The 16,272-nt window shown below is 38.6% G+C and overlaps 1 protein-coding gene across 2 annotated transcripts in view; it reads right to left on the bottom strand.

Moving 5' to 3' along the window:
* Nucleotides 1–16,272, bottom strand: part of LOC106109554 (protein mahjong) — a 28,208-nt gene that overhangs the window by 5,999 nt on the left and 5,937 nt on the right. For both annotated transcript variants that reach the window (XM_013291107.1, XM_013291108.1), the window contains exons 6-25: nucleotides 15,807–15,915; nucleotides 14,744–14,842; nucleotides 13,968–14,105; nucleotides 12,949–13,034; nucleotides 12,430–12,597; nucleotides 11,892–12,025; nucleotides 11,253–11,364; nucleotides 10,335–10,471; nucleotides 9,137–9,221; nucleotides 8,328–8,488; nucleotides 7,261–7,391; nucleotides 6,680–6,771; nucleotides 5,759–5,881; nucleotides 5,121–5,274; nucleotides 4,477–4,622; nucleotides 3,809–4,003; nucleotides 3,170–3,294; nucleotides 2,553–2,747; nucleotides 1,533–1,752; nucleotides 966–1,085 (exon numbers count right to left, since the gene is read on the bottom strand). In XM_013291107.1, the coding sequence (XP_013146561.1) occupies nucleotides 966–1,085; nucleotides 1,533–1,752; nucleotides 2,553–2,747; nucleotides 3,170–3,294; nucleotides 3,809–4,003; nucleotides 4,477–4,622; nucleotides 5,121–5,274; nucleotides 5,759–5,881; nucleotides 6,680–6,771; nucleotides 7,261–7,391; nucleotides 8,328–8,488; nucleotides 9,137–9,221; nucleotides 10,335–10,471; nucleotides 11,253–11,364; nucleotides 11,892–12,025; nucleotides 12,430–12,597; nucleotides 12,949–13,034; nucleotides 13,968–14,105; nucleotides 14,744–14,842; nucleotides 15,807–15,915 (2,730 nt within the window). The remainder of the gene's footprint in view (nucleotides 1–965; nucleotides 1,086–1,532; nucleotides 1,753–2,552; nucleotides 2,748–3,169; nucleotides 3,295–3,808; nucleotides 4,004–4,476; nucleotides 4,623–5,120; nucleotides 5,275–5,758; nucleotides 5,882–6,679; nucleotides 6,772–7,260; nucleotides 7,392–8,327; nucleotides 8,489–9,136; nucleotides 9,222–10,334; nucleotides 10,472–11,252; nucleotides 11,365–11,891; nucleotides 12,026–12,429; nucleotides 12,598–12,948; nucleotides 13,035–13,967; nucleotides 14,106–14,743; nucleotides 14,843–15,806; nucleotides 15,916–16,272) is intronic.

Raw genomic sequence — 16,272 nt, 5'->3', positions numbered from 1 at the left:
GTTTTCCGCCTTATATTATAAAAAAAGCTCATATTTAAATTCGCCGAAATAGCGAAATGATCGCTGCCTCGATATTAGCAAAGTGCTTCGCCTACTTTATTTCGCAGAGAGAATATTTCTTTTTAAGCATTCCCTTCAGAGTTAAATACGTTCTCCTTTACCATCATACTTACTATTATAAATGCGAAAGTTTAAATGGATGGATGTTTGTTAGAGTTTGTAGCTTAAACTGCTGAATGGATATCTATGAAATTTACCATAGACATAGAGTATAAACTAAAAGAACACGTACACTTTTTTTATTTAATTTATAATTTACTATGTGTTCCCGTGCGACTTCATCCGCATAAAATTTTGAAAAATTCTGTTTATTGTTTACATTTGTCAAATTTTCAATTACAAATGTCAAACTGACATGACATCTTGTCAAACCATGGCAACCTTGCTTCCTTGATGTTGCCAACAACTCATGGTGTCTTTCCCACATTATGGTTTTTATCCAAAATATTTACCCCTAAGTTTAACGGCGTGAAAATATATAGCCTAAAGCGTGACGTCAGTGGAGGGCTTTTTATTAAAAAAAGAGTTACTCGAAAATATGGTGTAATTGCTGACATCTTGAGCAACAAAGATGTGTGTGTTTACGCTTTATTATAATAGTATAGAAGTACTTAACTTTAGTAACTAAAAATTTACTTTAATAAATCTTTTCTGCTAGTGTATTTATGCACCTGTTAGCTAATTCATAGTTTTTGTGTATACTTGTTTTCTATTCTCCTATGTAATTGTGTAATTAGCTATTATGTATCCTAATATAAATAAATAAACAAACAGAAAAATGATAAGAAGGGGAAGAGACTAATATTAGTCCAACATGTTCACAGTAGAGTCTTGTTTATGTAATGATGTTATAGAGGGTTCAACCGTTGTTATAAAGGGGGTAAATAAAACCTCTTATTACTGACCTGCATATGATATATGTACGATTCGTGTACTTGATAGGAGTTTTCTTCCATGCCAGTAAACAAGTTAAATATTCGGATGTCTCCTGATGACGTCGCTGCCAGCAGCTGCTGCTGCGTCGGCTGCAAGCAAACAGTAAACATAGGCTAGCGGTGGAATATTGAAACGACATTATATGTAACACTACTATACTATTTTACTAATATTATAAATGCGAAAGTTTAGATAGATGTTTGATAAAGTTTGTAGCCAAAACGGCTGAACGGATTTTAATGAAATTTGGTATAGATGTAGAGGATAGTGTGGAAGAACATATAGGCTACTTACTTTGTTTTTTTTTTTAATTCCACGTAGAGAGTCGAGGGCGAATGCTAGTTATACTAATGTTGTGTAAAGATTTGTATTTCTGTATGCATTGAAAAAAAATCTTATTGAGACAATTTTAAAATTATTTCAGCCGGAGGGAAAAAATACTAAATGGTTTAATGTAGCACCGAAACCGGGCATAAGAGCAAGTATATTAATGGTTAAATGTATTTCTGAAACCGGGTATAGGTGCAACTACGTACATGGAATATAGTGTGTGTGAAGAAGGCGTCGTCGTCCTGCAGACGCAGCGTGCGCACGGGCGCGAAGTTCGCGTGCAGCAGGCGCGAGTGCGCGCGGCGCAGCGGCGGCGCGCCCAGCTCGCGGCGCAGCACGCGCGCGCACACGTTGCCCGCCTCCGCGCCGCGCGCCGCCAGCCCCGCCACGGTGCTCGCGCGACCCGGCTCCGGGCATTTGTGAGGCCTGGTACAGAGGATTTTGTAAGAGAAACAGTGGGAACATCGATAAAACTAGAGGAACTACAAATGTTGCTGGCCTTTGAGGTTCTTTTTTGAAGTTTGAAGGGATAGTTATAAAGGTTTCAAACGGCTTATCAGATTTTAATAAAATTTGGCACAAGTATAGAGAACACATAAAAGCTACTTATTTTTGTTTTTAATACTGTAACGCATGCTAAAGCTAGTATGTTACAATCAATGCAATACAGTGTAAATTTTAATACTCTTCCCCTTCCCATAATTTTCTTCCTTGGCAGGGGAGAGTACACATAGTAAGAAGGAATATCCTCTCTCTATGCGGCTTCACCCGCATGAAATTATGAGTATTTTATTTTATTGTTTACATGTGTCAAACTATCAATAGCAAATGTCAAAATGACATGACATGACAAACCTTGGCAATCTTAGTTCCTTGATGTTGGCAGCAACTTATGGTCTCTTTTCCACATTAGGGTTCTTATCCAAAATATTTACCGTCTAAGTATAATGGCGTGAAAATATATAGCCTAAAGCGTGACATAAGTGTAGGGCTTTTTGTTGTAAAAAAAATTATTTAAAAATATGGTGTAATTGCTGACATCTTAGGCAACAAAGAAGTGTGTGTTTACGCTTTATTATAATAGTATAGAAGTATAGAAAAATAACGTCTCTACAAATACGCACAAGTTAGAGCAATCATCAAATCAACTGTAGAACTGTGTTTCAAATGTCTCACCTATCTCTGTCTAATCAAGTGGGAGTGAAAGAGACATCAATAGGTCTTACTCAAACAAGTTGAACTGCGGGCAGGTGACCACTGGGTTCTTGCAGAGTGCGTGCTGGTTGTACAAGTACTCCGTGATGATGGAGTGCAGTGTGACCCGCGGGGGGGACAGCGCGCGCTCCCCGGCCGCACTCAGCTGCTTCTGCAGCGACCGCTTGTGTTCTGATTGGTGGCTTGCTGGACTGTTTTGAACCTTCCTGTTATAATAATAGAGTTGAATATTGTGTTAAAACTGCTTGTGATAGTGGTAGAGGTCGTAACGTATGACGTAAAAGATATCATCATCTTCCTCCTTACCTTACTCCCGTAGTTTGTAGGTTTTCGTCCTCCACATAACTCTATCATACGTCATCTGTCACTCCCTTCTTTCATGTCACCTTTTACGCAATCCATCCATCTCTTTCTATGTCTATCTCTACCGGTGTACCTCCACACTCATAACTAACTTCCTTGTTACATGCGATTCATTCCTCCTCATAACATGCCCATACCATGCTAACCCTTTTCTCCTTAATTTCTCGACCACTGGGGCTACTCTTAAACTTACAAATCCGTCGAAAACATGAATAATTTACCCTATCCTACATAATCCCCTCCCCTTCCCGGGACGATAAGTTACCTGAGTTTGATGACAGGCGGCAGAGGGCTGTCACCGTCCACGTGCATGTGATTGTGGTCCAAGCTGTCGCGGTGCAGCGTGCCCACACTCCCCACGCTGCTGGACCGGGACACTGACAGACGAGCCTGGGGACGCAATGCAAATAATAATGTTGCTCGCGACTTCGCCCGCGTGGAATTAAAACATGTAAAAAAATGTGAGCCATATAACCTATGTTACACACAGATAAATTACCTTTCTAGTGGTGAAAGAATTTTTAAAATCGGCCCATTAGTTTTTACGTGAATTGAATACATACAAAAATCGAAAAATACAAATCTTTCCTCTTTAATATTAGTATAGACTAGATGTTGCTCGCGACTTCGTTCGCGGGAAATATAAATAGTAAAAAAACGGCCTATGTAATAACACTGCTGAGTACAATGAAAAAGTAGCCCTTTAATGGTAAAAGATTTTTTTTAATTCGACCTAGCAGTTTTAGAGTTATTTCAATACATACAAAAATACTAATCTCTCTTTATTTATATTATTATATATGTAGGTTACATTTTAAACAATGTTTTTAGATCTCAATATGTCGAGTACTATTTGAGAATTTGGCTCCTCCATATTTTAAATGTGATTCTATGGTGTACTAACCCTGACCGGTGTGGAGGGTGTGTAGACGGGCGGCGGGGGCGGCGCGGGCGCAGCAGCTGCGGGCGGCGGCAGGCGCGCCTCGCGCTGCAGCGCAGTTGCGCTGTCCCGCAGCCCGCGCGCCGCCAGGTGAGCCGCCACGAGCTGCAGCAGCTGCCGCTCGTTGTAGTTGATACGAGTCTGCGCTACCACGTTCGCCTGTAACACAATGTATTCATTATAATTAGTAGATTTTAGTAGTTATTCAATACTAGCTGTTGCTCGCGACTTCTGCCGCGTAATTTAAAAAAATGCCTGTTATTCAGAGATAACGTAGTTTTTTGACGGGGAAAGAATTTTTGAAATCGACCTTGTAATTTTTGGGTTATTTCAACATATACCATATTTGTACAAATGTAGATAACCTATTATTCGACTTTTATACATTTGTTATATGTCACACACTCCTCCTTCCCCTCATTTACTATTCCTTCGTTTGCACCACTCACTGCTGTCTAATTTGTTATTTGTAGGAAGAGTAGGGCTTTGTCTCGTTGCAATAAACAAGGCAATTTTCCTTAAAGTGGCCTATAACGCATTTCCGTCACTGTAAGTACAATATGTCTCGTATCTCTCACTCGAATTGTGTAATAACGTGAAAATAACACTCAGTTTGTGTAAAGTGTACTCACCCTGTGTATATTAGCGAGCGATGTCTCGAACTCCGCGCCCATGTGCTTGCTCTTCCCGGACACTCGCTCCAGCAGTTCGAGCGCGTACTTCTGGAACATCACGTGCTCCTGTCGCTTCTCCTGCAGGATCGGGTCCCGCATCAGCGCTGCGCGACACATAACTTCATAAACTAAACATTTACAGTAGATGGCGCCTGGAAAGCCACTGAATGGGTGACTCAGTAAATAACCAAGTTAGTACAACTGGATAAGCTATTTAGAGTAAGTTGGGGAGTTAGAGTAAGTGAGAGAGCTTGTTAGAGTAGATGAACAAGCCAGTGAGTGAGAGACTTGTTATAGTAAATGAGCAAGCCAGTGAGCGTGTTAAAGTGAGTGAACAAGTCAGTGAGAGAGTTAGAGTGAGTGAGAGAACTTGTTAAAGTGGATAAACAAGCCAGTAAGCGAATTAGAGTAAGTAAGAGAATTTGTTAGAGTAGATGAGCAAACCCGTGAGCGAATGAGTGAGTGAGAGAACTTGTTAAGGTATGAGCAAGTCATTGAGCGAGAGTGTGTGAGCGAGTTCACGAGTTAGCTAATTAGTGACGTAGAGTTAGGGAATGAGCTAGTTTGTGTGAAGGAGAGTTAGTGAATGAGTGAGTACTAACACTGTATCTGCGAGGTAGTGAAGAGCGGCAGCTTGGAGATGATCTGTCTGACGGTAGGACAGCGCGCGAGGCCAGCGAGCGCGCGGCACGCCAGCCCGCGCAGTCTGTCCGCGTCCGTGATCGGCGCCTTCACCAGCATCAGAGATAGTAACACCTGTAACGTTACACCGTGTAACATTAGAGACTGATATAACATTTGTAATACGACTTACTTATTTCTAACTATATAATTAAAAAAGAATAGCAGCTATTTTATGTGTAATAACAAGGTCTATCAAAAACTTATAAATAGATGGCGCTATTATCAATTTTAATCAAAACTAAATATTGCTCGCAACTTTATTTGCCTGAAATTGAAATAATAAAAATTCAGCCAACTGATACCATAGCTAACACTGATAACATAGCTTTTTATAGTAAAAGAATCTCAGAAATCGACTGAATAGTTTTTGAGTTATTTCAATACATACAAAAATCAGAAAATACAAATCTTCCCTCATTATCATATTAGTACAGGTTATTAGCATTTTAGTAAAGATTGGTAGTGAGACTGAAAAATACGCATGAAGCATATGAAAGGGGGGACAGAGATAGACATATACAAAGGTGATGTAGTTTGAAAGAGACAGAGACATTACCATGATGCCGTTGTTGGTCCGCACGCTCTCCCACACCTTCTGTATGAGATCTTCGTATGACTTGAGCGCGGTCTTCTTCTTACTGGAACCGGTGATTGAGAAACGAGTCGTCGATGTACCGGCCTGAGGAAAAAACGGTTATTAAAAAAAAGAAACATTTCCTTACAAATATTTCTAACAAATTATACAAACAAATATTCATTATTTAAGTAAAACATAATTTCCAAATATGAACTAAGCATGGTAAGGATTATACAATACTAGCTTTCGCCCGCGACTCCGTCCGCGTGGAATAAAAAAAAACAAAAGTGAGTAGTCTATGTGTTCTTCCAGACTATCCGCTACATCTATACCAAATTTCGTCGAAATGCGAACAACCGTTTAGGCTACAAACTCTAATAAACATCCATCCATCCATCTAAACTTTTGAAATTACAATATTATACAATATTTTACATTTTTATAGCCAAGAAATACTTATATTTGATATAAATTATGAAATTTACAGATTCTAATTTGTTTTTTTTTAATTATTAATTACTAGAAATCGCCCGCGACTCAGTCAGCGTGGAATTAATGCGCCTATGTGTTCTTCCAGACTATACTCTACATCTATGCCAAATTTCATCTAGATCCGTTTAGGCTACAAAGTCTAACGAACATCCATCCATCCGTCCATCTAAACTTTCGCATTTACAGTAGAACCTCGATAAGTTAAAGTCCAAGGGAACCACAAAATATTTTAAGTTATAGAGGTTTTTAAGTTTCCGAGGTTTGAGTTATCGAGATACTACTGTATACTATTAGTAAGAAGTAACATTAACGTTACGTCAACATACGTTAATAACAACTAAAATTTTTATAACCGATAAATCTTAGGGGAATTTTAACTATATGTAAAATTTACTATAATCTACTAACCCTATGTACAGGTGCGCAGACGCAGTTAACTAATACATTGAGAGCGGCTTTTTGCACTTCTGGGTCGGGCACTATCTCACCATCAGCAGCACCTGTAACATATAACAAATAATGAACAAATCTTGTAAAAAAAAACATTATTTTTTATCTTTATTAGAGTAAAATTGTAAAATCTTCGAAATAAAGACAGCCAAAAAGGGTTTTAGTGTAAAATATCCCTAAAATAATCGTAAATTAAAATTAATGCTTTACACCTGAACAACACGGATTTTTTGCATACATCTTTTCAAATATCTTGTCTGCTCAAGTCAGATCTGTACCGAGCTGTATCAAATTCCAAATTGTTTTAAATTCCACGACATTCTGACCCGACAAGTTATTTAACTACCAGATAGAAATTACTCGAATCCAATTTTTGAATGTTTTTAAAATGTCTGTTTTCTATAATTTCGTGATAAATCCCGTCAATGGTATCCCAAGGTCAACTTTGCATTGCGTAATTCCCTTCTGCATCCTACAGCTAAAACTGCGTTAACTATACCTGCTTGCGGAGTCGACAAGATATATGAATAGTATAATACCTAGTACGATATTAACTCCAGTGGTGAGGTCAGCATCTCTCATGTCTATCTTGTCGGTGAGCAGCAGCTGCACGCGCGGCGCCACACAGCACACGGAGATCACGTCCAGCGCCGACCGCACCGTCTCCGCCCTGCGCATACACACTGTCGTTATGGATCTCATACAAATCTCATACACTCCAAATCGGTCTCCTACCTCAGCCTAAGTCGGTCTCCTATCACAGCCCAAGTCAGTCTCCTACCACATTCCAAGTCGGTCTCCTACCACAAAGTCAGTCTCCTACGACAGCCTAAGTCGCTCTCCTACCACATTCCAAGTCGGTCTCCTACCACAAAGTCAGTCTCCTACGACAGCCTAAGTCGCTCTCCTACCACATTCCAAGTCGATCTCCGACCGCAATTAAAGTCAGTTTCCACAGTCCAAATTAGTTTCCTACCACATTCCAAGTCGGTCTCCGACCACAATCAAAGTCAGTTTCTTTGCACAATCACCACATAATACCACATTCCAAATTGGTTTCGTATCTCCATTGAAGTCAGGTTCTGTCCAAAGTTCAAATCAGTCTCCTACCACAATCAAAGCTGTGTCCCACTACAATCAGATCAGTGCTTTTCTACAGACCAAGTTAGTCGTCTTTTACCAATATCAAAGAGTCAAAGACGGACTGTCTTCCCCAGTCCAAGTCGATCTCCTACAACTACCAAAGTCAGTATCTTACAACGCTCTAAATCAGTTTCCTACCACAATACAAATCAATCCCTTACCACAATAAAAGTCAGTCTCCTACCACAATAAAACTCAGTCTTCTACCACAATGCAAGTCAGTCTCCTACCACAATGCAAGTCAGTCTCCTACCACAATAAAACTCAGTCTTCTACCACAATGCAAGTCAGTCTCCTACCACAATAAAACTCAGTCTTCTACCACAATGCAAGTCAGTCTCCTACCACAAACAGTCAGTCTCCTACCATAATTAAAACATGAACCTTACGAGTCGAAGTGACATATCTGTTATTAGAGTGTTGTAGCAGAGTGGCAACTCGCTTGTATCGCAAGCAACAATACCTGCCGTTAAAGTTCCACTCGTAGGCGTATCCGACGACCTGCAGCAGCAGCGCGACTCCGCCCAGCTCCAGCAGCTCGTCCACCGGCGCCCAGCGCGACCACGCCACGCTCTGCAGCAGCTCGATCTGCTCCTGGATCTCCTCGGGGGAGCACTTCGATGCCTGGAACATAACAATGCGGTTACATTTATTTCAAGTCTTTTTAAACATCTTACAATGGGTTTCTGAAGTTTACACTTATTTTGTATAATTAGTGTTAAGTTGACCTATGTTTCAACAGAGTAAAACTCAAGTTACGTAGTTCTGAAACGCATTTCATGAATTTATAACCAAAAATATTAACGAATGGTTAAACGTTGCTGGGAGACCGGCCATTAATCATACTTATATTGTAAATGCGAAACTTTAGGGATGTTTGTTAGTTTATTTTGATGAAATTTGGCATAGATTCAGATAATCTGGTAGAATACATAGGATACTTTTGATCCCGGATATAGTTACTGTAACCGTTGGATAATTGCGTTATTTCATGTTTACTTAATAACAGCAACGTTTCAACATTTCTTATTGAAATTACATGTGAAAACATTCATCCACCAAAAATGTCAGGCTCTCGAGGGATACGTAGTTTTTTCGTTTTTGGTATTTTTTTAATACTGCGCTGACGAAGTCACAGTAAACAACAAGTTCATATTTTTCAAATATCACAACGGCACGGAACATAACACTAGTGACGTAGATGGTGAAGTTAAGGCGTATAGAAACGCGTGTAGTATTTTGAGCCGACAACATATTTGAAATGACATATACCTTATACGGCGGCGGTTCTGGTACATTGTCGCCTTGCTGTCTCGCGACTTGCGCTGCTCGTAATCTTAAATGTGCTTCTAAATACCTGTAAACATATAAATATGTAAAAAATCTATACTATGCAAAAAATACTTTAACTTAGTCTGTTTTTTTTATTTACAATTCCTTGATAATAAAGTTATTGATTGTTAGGTAACTTAAGGGACAGATCTACAAGTCCATCAGAAGACCTGTCGTATTGTATGGATCTGAATGTTGGGCCGCCAAAGTTGCGGATGAAAGGAGATTGCATGTGGCTGAGATGCGTATGTTAAGATGGATGTGTGGTGTGACAAGAATGGATAAAGTTAAGAGTGTGTACATTCGAGGAAGTTTGAAAGTAGCGCCAGTGGTGGAGAAATTGAGAAGCAAAAGGGTAGCGTGGTATGGACATGTTTTGCGACGAGACGATGGGGACATAAACCAGAAAGTGTTAAGATTGAATGTGAATGGCTACAAAGGAAGAGGAAGGCCGAAGAAAGTATGGATGTTGTGAAAGATATGCTTAAGAAAGGAGTGGATTCAGATATGACGGCTGATAGAGATGTATGGAAGAGCAGCACATACTGTGCCGACCCTCCGAAAGGGATAAGGGCAAGTGGATGATGATGATGATTGTTAGGTAACTAATTCCATGGTAACAAATAAGAACTATATATCATAGATTGACAAATTCTTACTCCAAATGAAATTGTGGGACATTGCACACTTAACTGGCAAAATTTGGTAACAAAAATAAACGAATTAATATTAATCTTATTGCGACAATCTACCGCAGTACTGATTATCTCAACAACATATTTGAACTAGCTTTCACCTGCGACTCCGTTCGCGTAGAATTAAATACAACAAAAGTAGCCTACACTCTTTGTCTATGCCAAATTTTATCGAGATCCGTTCAGTCGTTTAGGCTACAAACTCTAACAAACATCCATCCATCTAAACTTTTGCATTTATAACATTAACTAGCTTTTGCCTGCGCCTCCGTCCGCGAGGAATTAAAAAAAAACAAAAGTGAGTAGCCTAGAGATCTTCCAGACTATCTACATATATTTTATCGAAATCCATTTAACCGGTTAGACTACAAACTTTAACAAACATCCATCCATCCATCTAAATCTTCTAATATTTATGATAATATTAATAAGATATGTTTAACCTTCTAAGTGCGACGCAGACGTGGCGCACTATCTGCCTGGCGGCGCAAGTCTCGTCCTCGGTGACGCGGGACTCCTCCTCGTCCGAGCCCAGTATCGGCAGCGTCGATATCAAGTTGTACAGCTTACGTAGACCATCCTAATACATAACACAATTTTAATTATAGCTGTTGCCCGCGACTTCGTCCGCGTGGTATTAGAAAACACTATATAAATAAGAAGAAGCTACGTATCCCTCGGGAATCAATCCCGGGATCAACCTTATCCCATGTGTACTACAGACTTTGTTTTATATCTGTGCCAAATTTCAATAAGATATGTTGAACCGTTGCAGAATGATCGAGTAAACATTAAAAAAACTAAATTAATGAATCCCACGGGAACCGTAGCTATTTCCGTGATTAAAAGTAGCCTATGTGTTCTTCCAGACTATGCTCTAAACCTGTGCCTAATTTCATGGAGATCCGTTCAACCGTTTAGGCTACAAACGCTAACAAACGATACATCCATCCATCCATCTAAACTTTCGCATTTATAATATTAGTATGAAGTATGATTTGAATGCATGAAATTATAAAAACTTTATTTTCTTGTTTACAATATCAAAATACCAATTACCTATGGCAATCTTGCTTCCTTGATGTTGGCAGCAGCATATGGTCTCTTTCCCACATTGGGTTTTTTTTCCAATTCATTTACCCCCTAAGTTTAAGAGCGTGAAAATATGTAGCCTAAACCGTGACGTAAGCATAGGGCTTTTTATTAAAAAAAGAATTATTCAAAAATATGCTGTAATTGCTGACATCTTAGGCAACAAAGAAGTGTGTTTACGCTTTATTATAATAGTATAGATTAAAACACGAAATTTCTAAAATCAAAGTTTTCTGAGATTCAATGTAGTATTGATTTAAATCACAAACCTGGTTATCAAATTCCTCCAAAATAACTCTAAATTGAAAGGAAAGGCCGAAGAACATGGTCGCGTGACACCGCCCTGAGTCGTGAGAACATTCCAGTAGCCATAACGCGTATCTAAAAAAAACAATAAAATATTATTCATTTACTTGTTTTGTCTTTACTTGCAGTGCAGTTTAAATTGAAATGTTACAATATATAGTCTATGCCATGTAGGTGTAGGAGATTTTATTAAAAAAGAGAATACAAAAATATGATGCGATTGCTGACATCTTACATTAGAAAAAATCATAGCCTATGTTAAACACAGATAAATTCTAACGGTGAAAGAATTTTTAAAATTGGCCCAGTAGTTTTTGAGTTATTCCAATTCTAACAAAAATATAAAAAAAAATCAAATCTTCCTCCTTTATAACATTAGTATAAATAGTAGTGTGTGTACACTATTATACAATAAACCCCTCCTATAACGCGGTTTCTAACACCTTGATATAGACAGGAACAAAAATTGCGTTATAGGAGAATTCCTTTAAAATTAGTTGGTAAGATTCGTGTTATAGAGAGTTAATTTCGTCGTTATATAGAGTTACGGAAATGACGTTATAGGGAGGGTTTACTATAAGTGTGAGAGATAGATGACTGACTGTACGAGGTCGGCGAGGGTGGCGCGCGGCAGCAGGCAGACGCGCTCCATCGCGTCCTCGCAGTACGCCAAGTAGTACAGGCAGATAGACACGCCGGTCGCCGCCACTGACGGACGAGGGACTTCCAGAAACTTCTACAAATATACACTTCTGTTTATATTTCATTTATGGACAACTTACAGCTAAATTACAAAACAAAAACTGAAGGCTAATTACAAGTTATATATGCCATGTCTTTTCTCACTGTTTATTTCTTTTGGTCTTGGATTCCAAGCCCGCTGTACCAATGTGATTTTTCGATTTTTGGAATTTTATACGTACATAATTTACCCGACGTTCTTACGGTGAAGGAAAACATAGTAAGGAAACCTGCACATATCGAAGAAATTCAAAGATATGTGTGAAGTCAACCAACCCGCACTTGGCCATCGTGGTTGACTAAGGCTTAATCACCCTAACTTTAGGGTAGGCTCCGAGCCCCTCGGTGGGGTTGTAACTAATAAGTTTGAAATAAAACCACCACACTTCATTTTCGTACCTGCAAGCCGCCCATATTAATGAAATCTATAGAGAATTTCTTATGACAGAGGAGTGCTGCGAGGTATTTCAACGCTTCGAAGGCGAGACGAGAGTCGCGCGACTCGCGTACGTTCAGGTATCCCAGGATCAGACCCAGCGCGTTCTGCTCGAACACGTGCGACAGGAACTGTAAGCAAACATACATTACTGTTTATGCATTTGAGAATTTGACAAATGTAAACAATAAAATAAAGTTTTTATAATTCCATACGGGTGAAGCCGCACGGGGACAACTAGTGTTTATAATATACTAGCTTTCGCCCGCGACTCCGTCCGCGTGGAATTAAAAAAAAACAAAAGTGAGTAGCCTATGTTTTCATCCGGACTATTCTCTACATTTCTACCAAATTTCATCGAAATCCGTTCAGCTGTTTAGGCTACAAACTCTAACAAACATCCATCCATCTAAACTTTCGCATTTATAATATTAGTAAAGTAATGTAAATAGGAAAATTTCTTTGAGTTTAATAATAATTACCTCCTGATACTCCCCCATTGGCGTGAGATATCGCAGAATCAACATCTGTTTGGTTGCGTCTGTCGGCGGATGGATTTGTATGTTACCTGAAACATTACAATAAACACGAATCATTACCAGCTTACTATATGTACCAGAGGGGCTCGGAGCCTACTCTAAGTTAGGATGACTACACCATAGTCAACCACGATGGCCAAGTGCGGGTTGGTTGACTTCACACATATCTTTGAATTTCTTCGATATGTGCAGGTTTCCTTACGATGTTTTCCTTCACCGTAAGAACGTCGGGTAAATTATGTACATATGAAAATTAGAAAAATCGAAAACCACATTGGTACGGGGGAATTCGAACCCAAGACCTGTAGATTACAAGTCAAGTGTTTAAACCACCGAGCCGCCGACATAAACGAATAAACTAGCCATTTCCGTACGGCTTCATACAATAAAAAACTTTATTTTATTGTTTACAACCCGTAAAACTTTTATTTGCAAATATCATGATTCAAATGCACAAATGACAACGAAAGCCATTGGGTAACAATAGGCAATATATGACGCCAAATTAGACAATTTTTTTTATTATATTCTTTATTACTATAAAAACATACCTGTAAAGTAATTTTTTAAAGTGTATAATTGGTTCTCAGATTTATCAAAAGTAAAAAATCGATTCATTTTCATTATTCCAAGTACAAATAAGTTGTAATTAATGATTCTTTTCATTTATTTTTAATTTAAAGTTGGTTTTGAAATCGTGTTTACAGTAAAATACTTCAAGAGTGTATTTCTACATAAACTAACGTAAATGAACTGTGTATTGTCAACACAGCGCCGCCATATTAGATAAGCCACTCGCTTCGACCAATAGTGTGCGTTTTAGAACTTAGCGAGGGAATTTGAAAAAAGATAATTTTTAATGATTACATTGCGGTACTTAATCACATTTTTTATCTATACAGGTAGGTTTTCATAGTAATAAAGTGTATTTAAAAAGTTAGTGTGGCTGTTTTAATACCGACCAATAACGTAGGTCTCCATCTCCGCCCAGCTGGAGTTAGACGAGGGGTCATGCGGGAGTGGCGGCTGCGGGGGCGCGGGCAGCGGCGGGCGCGCGGGCGGAGACATCAGCGCGCAGTGCTCCGGGGAACGCATACTAGCTGTAAATACAAACAATAATTAAATAATATAACAATGTCACTGATATTAAAAAAGGCAGGTATCTTAGAAACCGCACGCATTGTGAGGAGGTTCCTGTCTGCAGCCCTGACTGGCTTTTTTTTAATTCCACGCAGACAGAGTCGCGGGCGAATGCTAGTATGTGTTAAACGTGTTAAACAATAACAAGCCTATTTTAAACAATTTTACAACAAAATAATTACTATTTTACACTAAAAACCGATTGCATGACTAAAGTTTCCGAACTTTGGTAAGCTTTTTTTAAAAAGCTCTATAAGACTGTAACCAGACTTAATAAGAGACTAAATCAATTTAAAGCTAAAACTCTGCAAATTCAAACATTCATTACTTTAAAAAATAAAATCACAGTTACAGTTAACTAGTTGTTGCTCGTGACTTCGTCTGCACGGAAATAAAATGTACTAAATAAAGCCTGTTACTCAGTGATAACATAGATATTTAATGGTGAAAGAATATTTGGAACGGTTCCAGTTATTTTTAGAGTTTTTTCAATACATAAAAACAAAAAAAAATACAAACCTTTCCTCGGTATAATATTAGTATAGAAGTACAAAATTTGTGAGTTATTATCGTTTACATAGGAAGCTTGAATACTTACAATTATAATTTTTAACAGGTGTTTCAGGATCTTTGCTGGCTTGCGGAGGAGTCTCTTCTATCACCATCTCGCTCCCTCCGCCGTCGTCTTTCTCTCGATCTGAAAAAAATATATTTATATAATTATACACAATAGTTTAATTTCACAATTACGTAGGAAAATAGAAAACATGTATACACAAAATTGATAAATCAGCCCACAGGTGTATTTTTTTTTATAACATAAGGTGGCAAACGAGCTAGCGGCCACCTGAATCCACCAAAATGACGAAGCAGCCGCTGCCCATAGACATCTGCGATCGCTGATGCGTTGCCTAACCTTATCCGACGGAGGAGACGCACATAAAGAGGATATTTCCACTTCCTATGCATCTCCTCCACCGTCAAATCCACTTCCCCTTCCCATCTTCTCCTTATAAGAAAATGGTGGTAAAGAGAAAGGGACCCAAATTAGGTCTCCGGCACCACACTCATCAGACGAAACACGGAATTGCTTCCACTTCGCGGCTGTCTTCTATGTGGTCGTGGTATTACTGGGGGCGTGCCGGCCCTGCACTGCTAAGATGTTAAAGCGGGTATTTTAATTAAATGCATCAATACAAAAAATAGTGGACGTGAGAAAAAAAGTTAGTAAAAATGGTCTAATCTATGTTGCCATTATCTTTATTATATTTTAAATATTAAATTATTTTTTCGATGTTTTCGAGTATTATCTAAAATAACAAATTGTATACAAATAACATTAGAGTTGTTATAGCTTTAGCCCGCAACTCCGTTCCCGTGGATTTTAAAAAAAAGTGAGTAGCCTATGTGTTCTTCCAGACTATCCTCTACATATACACCAAATTTAATCATAATCCGTTCAGCCGTTTAGGCTACAAACTCTAACAAACATCCATCCATCTAATCTTTCACATTTATAACATTATAATAATAATAAATAATAATTTTAAAATCTTAGTTTAAAAATGCAGGCAATAGATGGCGTTGCTCGTCCAATATAAAAATGTCAACCGTTTTTTTTTATTTTAGCTTATGTTAGTTTTGTAACAATCTTTACGAACCTTTTTTATCGACGAGTGGTCCATTGCATTTAATATCGTTATTCCTCTTCTTATCGAATCTGGCGAAGTGACGCGTCTGGTTCGGCGGCATCACCGCACTTTGATTCGTCTGTCAACGAAATAGAGCACATTTTACATAAACTAGGTGTTAGATAGTTCCACAAATGACTTCCTTAAAAATATAGACGGACGGCCATATTAACAATACTTGTAAATCACTCTAAAACACACAAACTGAACTCCAATACGACAAAAATATATCAAATGTTCCGTTGTGACGACTAGTAAAACACTGAGCTTGTTGGCGACTGAGCCCGAGCCACTCCTTGCCATATATTTTACTAGCTGTTGCTCGCGACTTCGCCCGCATGAAATTACAAATATAACCTATTAGGTTCGCCCTTTTTTCAACCTGTTACCAAAAGTATTATCTTAGTAGTAACCTACGTAATAACAGAAATCTACC

Source organism: Papilio polytes, unplaced genomic scaffold (genome assembly GCF_000836215.1).
Source record: "Papilio polytes unplaced genomic scaffold, Ppol_1.0 DF821189.1, whole genome shotgun sequence".
Taxonomy (NCBI): Eukaryota; Metazoa; Arthropoda; class Insecta; order Lepidoptera; family Papilionidae; genus Papilio; species Papilio polytes.
Note: the sequence above shows the minus strand (reverse complement) of the source record. Positions and strands in the feature narration are given on the sequence as shown.